This window comes from Alexandromys fortis, unplaced genomic scaffold (assembly GCF_014885135.2).
Source record: "Alexandromys fortis isolate MF-2015 unplaced genomic scaffold, M_Fortis_MF-2015_v1.1 scaffold_436, whole genome shotgun sequence".
NCBI classification, from domain to species: domain Eukaryota; kingdom Metazoa; phylum Chordata; class Mammalia; order Rodentia; family Cricetidae; genus Alexandromys; species Alexandromys fortis.
The window spans coordinates 154382-163022 of NW_026068334.1; the positions used below are offsets into that span (position 1 = coordinate 154382).

General features: G+C 37.3%; 1 gene segment (V, D, J or C); it reads left to right on the forward strand.

Moving 5' to 3' along the window:
* The first annotated feature begins 3218 nt into the window (after positions 1-3218).
* On the forward strand, positions 3219-3894 carry LOC126495251 (immunoglobulin kappa variable 4-1-like). The segment is given in 2 exon segments: positions 3219-3267; positions 3461-3894. Coding segments are annotated over 2 exon segments (483 nt in total).
* Positions 3895-8641: the final 4747 nt, after the last annotated feature.

The following is an 8641-nucleotide window of genomic DNA, read 5'->3' on the forward strand; positions in this document are numbered from 1 at the left end:
AGGATAAATCCTCTTAAGTACAGAAATGATCTATTTGGTGATGTGATTCTTCCTTAGTCAGCCATGATGGAGAGTACAACTGAATTCTGCATCATCATGGTATTCCCTCAATTCCTGAACTAAGAAGAAAGAAGAAGAGGATTATCTGCAATCTCCTGGTTTCAAATGAAGTCATGTTAATGCATAAGCGGTTTGCTTTCTATCTCAGGCTTAAAGACCAACCGTCTTTACAAGGCACAAGAAGCCTTTAGAATTATACACCCTCCTCTTTCCACTGCCCTCTTCTTCCTGAGTCATAGACTACGGAAGTACACAGGGATTTATTTTTTCAGGGATTTCTTTCATTATTCTATGAAGTCTATTTATTCAGAAGGCTTTTGTTGCTGGGGAGAAGTCTCATTGCTTAAGAGAACTCACTGGCTACTCTTCCAGAGGATCTAATTTTCATTCCTGACACCCACATGGTGGCTCACAATGATTCATAACCTCAGGGAATCTGACTCCCTCTTCTGTCTTCTGTAGGCACCAGGCACATGCCCTACATAGACATGTATGCAGCCCAAACACCCATAGACATAAAAAATGAAAATCAAAAAGTAGAGGCTCTCATAATCTCTGTTTGCTTTTCTACCACTGTGTCATCCATGGCTGTTAAAGCTGATGAGTCACTAAAGGGTTTATCTTAAGTGCACTTTGGACCAGGAGGCAAAGAACCCTCAGCTGTGACAGGCGGTTTCTTCAACCTCATCCTTTCACACAGACTCAGATAATCTGCACAGCCCCGCTCCCCCCTCTCCCCCAAGAGAAGTATCTCTTATGACTCTGGGCTTCTTAAGCAGGGCAAATTTTCTTTATGGCTTTCACTCTGTATAAGGACCTCTTGTATGTATCTTGAATGCAGTAATAAACTCCCATATCCAGAGTTACCATGTTGCTATTTTAACAAAGAATAATATGCTAATGTTGTTTTCTGAGTTAATGAAAATCTTCCTATGACTATGTTTCTTGTCATGGCTATATGGTAGCCACTGACACTCATCCAGAGAATACAAATTTGTATGTGATGGAACAGAAGAGCTGAGTTCAGCTTTGTACTGTCTCACATTAGCATGATTCCAAGACTAACATTTCCTGGGTCTCCATCCACAGTGGTGTACATAGAAGATGATACTGTATCCCATGATCTCAAGGACATCAATTTCAGACTCCTTGATTCCAAAGCTGGGGACAAATAAATTACTATTTTCAGTCAGCAAGCTTAGTTCATCTTTAATCACAGCCCACAGAATCTAATGTACCAGGACACACTATGGAAACTTTGCAAACAACCGAGGACTGTAGTTTTTTCTGTTATACATAATATAACATGAGAATTTTGTTATTTTTCTACCTATGTTTCCCCCTTACACATTGTGAGAAGTACATGATTAACAGCAGGAACCCTTGGATTTGTAAGATCACTGTCTCTATGTGTCCAATCTGAATTAACAGCAGTAAATGACGTGAAAGCACAGTCTGAGCTCACTGAAGCTGTCACAAAGCAAAGTACAAGGTTTAGCAAAGACAGAGAGCACATGACCACTTGTTAAACACAGACTAGGGCAGTTACTCATCTGTCATATTTTTGACCTTGAGATTGGGAACTTTCTCAACCTACACATGGTTGGTCTTTCTCTTATGATGGTGTCTTAACATTTGACAGAGGAGATTTGAATATGCTTATTAAAACTCATTTAACATTTTCTACCTAAAAAGTACATATATGAAATTATATTTTTTACTGAAAAATAAAAGGGTAGTTTATATTGCTTGAATGAATATTTAATTTCATTTTCAATAATATTAGCTTAATGCTAATGTGTTAACATGTTAACTTGTTAACAGATAAATAATTTTGGTTATCATATACCATGACCTCTTTTGTATCTAGTTGATTAATGATGCACATTTTTGAAAGGTTGCTTCCATATAGAGATAAGACTTGCCTAGAACTTGCTATGAACCCCAGCCTGGGCCTCAAACACATAATACTCCTGCTTCTGTCTTCCTAGTTCTGGGAATTTTGACTCCTTTCCATGATATTTTATTTATTTATTTATTTATTTTACTGTTTTTTTTTTGTACTTTATACATAATGCTTCGTTTATAATTTATTCCTTATATATGCTTTCAGAGACCACTAACCAGAAGTCCAGGCACTTTCCGTGATTTATGTTATTGGTATTGATTTTCATTCATACTTAATTATTTTTTCCATTTCAAGGCAACAGTCTCTGATGTTGAAGTTTATTGGTTTCTGTAAAACTGTTACTTGATTTAGGCTGGCTGTGCCCTCCCTCTGGGAAAGTCTTTTCTTGTTCACTATGTCAACAAGACAACCTTACCCAGTTTCAATACTGCTAATTTCCAAATTATCCTAACGTACAAATTTCTGGAATAAATGATCTTGGAAAAGTTGGCCTACATCTATGACTTCTTGAAGAAATATTGTTTCTTTCCTTGCCCTTCCATCCCCTTAATTTAGAACCCTCTTTCTGTTTCCTGAAGTTGTAGGGAAGATACATGTTAGTTTCTGTTGGGTTTGCCTTCTTCAAGATTAAAGTTCCTCTGATATTAGGTTTAAATTAATGTTCCCTTGATGTCCATAGAGCTATTATTGGTTTCTTTTTGCATCTCTGTTCCATGTTTGGCCTGGAAACTGGAGTCCAAATGTCTTAGGTACTTTTCATTGTCCTCATTGTATGAGTTGCTTTGGAGATGGGAGGTAATAACATCGCTAATTTCATTCTTTTGCTTTTCTCTTTTCTTCCTTTCACTCTTCCCTTTTTTATTGCTTGTTTCCTAACTTTATGTCACCAAATTTGTTGTTGCAATTTTTTAAACATATCATTTTCCTAGGACTGTCAATCTGAGATAGTTCTCCTAATGTTTCTGTACCTGATTTAAATATGTCTTGGATTTTAACCAAAGATTCTGTTAGCGAACCTAGTAGATTTCTATTGGGGAGCTATAAGCCAGTGATTTCTCATGCTCTTTGTGACTGAATATTTGCTTTTTGATTAATACCAGTCACTCTCACACATACTGCCCATGAATCTGCTTTTGTATTTGCTGACTGCTTTGCATGGGCTCCTCCAGCCTAGCCCAGCTGCTTGGAATTTATAAACCAGGCCTTTACAGTGAGAACTGAAATGAATAAGACAGGCAGGGGGAGTAAGATGGAGTCACGCACCTCTGTTCTCATGTCCCTTCTTTTCTTGGTGTCTGGTGAGAAATTTCAAAGTATTATTTTCTTTTCAGAATCACTTCTTTGTACATAAGAAATGTGTTACAGGGTGTATTATTTTTTATGCAACAATACTCTGACAATATGGAACTACAAGGACATTAAATGCCAAATTTTATCTGTATTAAATTATTTTTTTTTATTATGCATGATCATTGTTATTCCTGATTGCAGGTGTATGTGCAGATATTGTGATGACCCAGTCCCCATCCTCACTGGTTGTGTCAGTAGGAGACAAGGTCACCATCAGCTGCAGGTCCAGTCAGAGTCTTTTAAACATTGGAACCCAGAAGAACTACTTGAATTGGTACCAGCAGAAACCAGAGAAATCTCCTAAATTGCTGATCTACTATGCATACACTCGGGACACTGGGGTCCCTGATCGTTTCATAGGCAGTGGATCTGGGACAGATTTCACTCTTACTATTAACAGCGTTCAGGCTGAAGACCTGGCAGTTTATTACTGTCAGCAGGATTTCCTCTATTCCACAGTGCTTCAGCCCCCAACACAAACCTCCTTTGAGAGTCTCACCAGCTGCCTTCACAGCCTGGACATACACACTTCCCATTTCTGCCTGAGCACCCAAACTTTCATGAAACACTTATGAAAATGTTTGCAGAGTCCAGCAAATTATAAGGGGTTAAATGTGTTTTGCATATACAAACATGCAAAGGAGAACTAAGTATTATCTTTCTATTCCTTCTGTAACATATTATCACAAACTCTTGCTTCAATATGAGGGATTTTTTTTATAGTTCTGGTGTTCTGGTGTCTATCATAAGATTCTTTGAGCTGACCTGATGGTGATGACGAACTGTATTTCTGTTTAGAGGTTCTAGGTAAGATGTTTCAAGGTTTTTCTAGATTCTGTAGTGCTTTTTACTTACTTACTGGTGCTCATTTCTTCTATTTTTTCTTTTCCTTTCTGTAGATTTTTTTAACTTTTATTATACTTTAGATAAATACCTCTGTCTGTGTGTATGTGTGTACACTTTTCTAGGTGCACATGTGACATGAGGACACTTGATTTGTGTCTGGGGATTACGTTCTGGTTTAAAATCAGGCTGGATGGCAAGTGTCTTTGCCATCCGATCCATCTTTCTGCTCCTTAAAATCTCTTCTTTGATGTTAATTCATTTCACACACCTTTCTTAAAATTCAGGATTTTATGGTATACCATATATTTTGACCATATGCACTTACCTTCCCCACTTTCCCTTCCCTTTCGGGCTAATTTTTCTTTCCTATTCCTTCTTCTACTTTTATCTCTTTGTCTCTGTCATACAGATGAACCCACACCCACTGACCCCACACATACGTATACTTACACACATATGTGCATATACATAAATACATATACTTACAAACGCACACATACACACACAAAAGCACTTGCACTTAAATGGAAATACACACATATGCACGAACTTTACATATTTAGAATCTAAAAAGGCAGGGAAATGTAATATTTGTTGTGCTTGTTTCTGGGGCCATATCTCCTTCTAACAATTCCATATCTGATTTTCAGTGGTTGAGAATGAGAAACAATTCTTTGTCTAAAGATGGATTGTTATTGGACATGCCAGAGGAGCAGTGGGTGGCAGCTGAAGTTCCTTCCAAGTGTCAGCCTACCAGACAGAAACTCTCTGATGAGCCCATCTTGTTTAGGCAAGGCCATAGGACTGCAGACCCCAGAATATATTTTGCTTCTGTTGTGCCTTCACATATTTGCTGAAACTCTCTTTCTCTGTTATCTAGAATGGATATAGGGAGATCTCCACTCCATGTAATATAGTGTGTTTATCTCTTGTAAGCATCCCATTCTACTGGGGATTTTATCTGCAGATTGTCAAGAAGATGACTCCTCCCTAGGCTGTACTTTTTAATTTGATAACAGTAGTGATACCCTATACAGAGTTTTAATCCCCAGACACATACAAGCTAAGGCCCATGATTTCCATATTATGACTACTCAGGTTAATGAATAAAAGGAAAACACCTGAGTCCAGGAACTAGGGTGACTCTAATTCTGTTAGTCCTGAAAAGAGGCAGTAATATACCATTAGCTAAAACAAATTAGATCAGATGCCTTGCTAATAGTTTCATGATAAATAACCCCAGAAAACAATATAAAGTTCACAAGGACACATAGCTGAGCTGTCTGACTCATTTGCCTATGGTCTAATATACAGTATGGCCTGATTGTTGACAGCTACCCTTGCTAGGTCTGGTTAATAACCAAAGATGATGATTAATTCCTTATACCAATATTTGTCCTCAATATCCTGATATGTAAAAGGCCATTGGGCAGTCTGTGGGGCCACTGACAGTGGGACCAGTATTTAATCCTAGTGCTTGACCTGGCATCTTGGAGTGCATTTTCTGGTGGTATACTTGCTCAACCTAGATATAAAGGGAGGGTCTTGTCTTGCCTCAAAGTGTCAGACCTTGTTGACTTCCCATGGGAAGACTTAACCTTGCTGAGGAGTGGATGGGGGTGCTACAATGAATGGTTTGCAGATGGGACAATTATACAAAGAGAAGATCAACTTAACTGAGATTGACACATTGTTAATTATCATACTGATAATTTTTATTTTATCCATAAAAAGTTGTTTGATATCAAATATGAAAAGTCCCAAATATGAAAAAAACTGACTGATAAGATAATACTCTTAGAAAAAGAGATTAATGGAACTAAGAAAAATACTTACACACAGACAGAGGAGTTTAAAGCAGAAGACAGGGACATCATAACATTATGAAACAGAATATTATTTTCCCAAGATTATTAGAAAACCAACATTAATTTATCAAGTTACCATTTAATAAGGACCTCCAGATAGTAGGCATTCTAAGGTTATTCAGAAGTTAATTGGGAAGCTGTAAAAATGTTAGATTTGAAGAGATTAAAGAAGAAATAGTTTCATATGGTATGCGTTCACCTTTTGTGAGGCATATGTTAAATTCATGGTCCACTTGGAACAAATTTTTCCACAAATCTGGAAAGATTTACTGACAACATTATTGGAATCTGGTCCTCGGTTATAGTGGACTACCTTGTAGAGAGTTAAGCTAGGGTCATTGAACTGCAAGATAAGTTTAGAGGTTATGAGATTTCCGAAGATCAAATAGTTGGTGAGGGCATTGTGCTGATATAACAAGACAGGTTACATTTGATGATATATATTGTCTTTATTCTGTACAGTAGTTTTAAATGTTGGGCAGCACAGACACTGAAAGAAACAATTAATAAATGGGACCTCCTGAAACTGAAAAGCTTCTGTAAAGCAAAGGATACAGTCAACAAGACAAAATGACAGCCTACAGAATGGGAAAAGATCTTCACTAACCCCATATCAGACAGAGGTTTGATCTCCAAAATATACAAAGAGCTCAAGGAATTGGTCATTAAAAAAAAAAAAAATCCAAAAAAAAAATGGAGTACAGACCTAAACAGAGAACTTTCAACAAAGGAATCTAAAATGGCTGAAAGACACTTAAAGAAATGTTCAACATCCTTAGTCCTCAGAAAAATGCAAATCAAAACCACTTTGAGATTCCATCTTACACTTGTAAGAGTGGCTAAGATCAAAAACACTGATGACAACTTATGCTGGAAAGGTTGTGGGGTAAAGGGAACACTTCTGCATTGCTGTTGGGAATGCAAGCTGGTATAGCCCCTTTGGATATCAATGTGGCAATTTATCAGAAAATTAGGAATTAACCTTCCTCAAGACCCACTAATATCACTTTTGGGTATATATCCAAAGGATGCTCAATCATGCCACAAGGACATGTGCTCAACTATGTTCATAGCAGCTTTGTTTGTCATAGCCAGAACCTGAAAACAACCTAAATCCCCCTCGACCAAAGAATGGATAAGAAAAATGTGGTACATGTACACAATGGAGTACTACACATCAAAAAAAAGACACCTTGAATTTTGCAGAAAAATGGAGCTAGAAAGCATCATATTGAGTGAGGTAACCCAGACACAGAAAGACAATTATCATATGTACTCACTCATGGGTGGTTTTTAAACATAAAGCAAAGAAAACCAGCCTACAAAGCACAATCCCAGAGAACTTAGACAACAATGAGGACACTAAGAGAGTCTTACATAGATCTAATCCACATGGGAAGTAGAAGAAGACAAGATCTCCTGAGTAAATTGGGAGCATGGGGACCTTGGAAGAGGGTTGAAGGAGAAGGGAGAGGTAGGGAGGAGAGCAGAGAAAAATGTAGAGCCCAATAAAAAATCAAATTAAAAAAGAACCAGGAAAGAAAACTGAGCCAGTTATTTAAATAATTCAAGGCCGAAAAGAAACCTTCATTAATATTTTATGGAGATTGACTTCAGCTGTAAATAGAATAATATCAGATCCAAAAGTTTAAAGAAAAAATTAATTGGATCTTTTAAAATGCTAATTCAGTATGTAAGAGGATAATCAGGCCTTTAAAGGCAGGATAGGGACCCATAAATTAATGGATTAAAAGTATAGCTGATATTGAGTTTCATGCTTATGATGATGCTTGGATAGAAGTGACTTCTAAAAATTTTTTGGGAAAAATCAGAAGGTTAGATCTTTTAATTGTGATAAGCCAGGTCATCTGAAAAAAAGGTTACAGCCAAAGTGTTCCCACGAAATTTTTTTTTCCTAGAAAGGCCACAGCCTTCAGAAATATATAAATGGTGTGACAAAAGGTGACATCAGACTAATGAATGAATACAGATTAACATGGAACAGGAAAAGGTGATGTAGGAGGGTTTTCTGTCTGTGTATTAATTTCATTGGTTAATAAAGAAACTGCCTTGGCTTTTGATAGGATAGCAGCTTAGATAGGTGGAGTAGGCAGAACATAATGCTCGGAGAAAGAAGCAGAGTCAGGCAGATGCCATGCCTCTTCTCTCTGAGATGGATGCCAGTTAGACTCATCCCAGTAAGCCACAGTCATATGGCGATACAGATTATTAGAAATGGGTTGAATCAATATATAAGAGCTAGCCAATAAGAGGTTAAAACTAATGGGCCAGGCAGTGTTTAAAAGAATACAGTTCCTGTGTAATTATTTCAGGTAAAGCTACCCATGCAGCCCACCGCTCCTATCACTACACAAAGGAAAACTTTGCAATTGGAAATGCCATAGAAAGCCTTGTGCAGATTCTCATATCAAATTTGGTTTAGCCATTCCCTATCAGCATTGGAGAAAGTCCTCCACAGAGCAATTAAAAGACTTAACATCTGTTATGGACAACCATACTGATCTGGATGACAGAATAACTAGTAGTTAAACACAATTTTCAAGAGAAACCATAAAGCAAATATTTTGCAAGCTTCTATAAAATGATC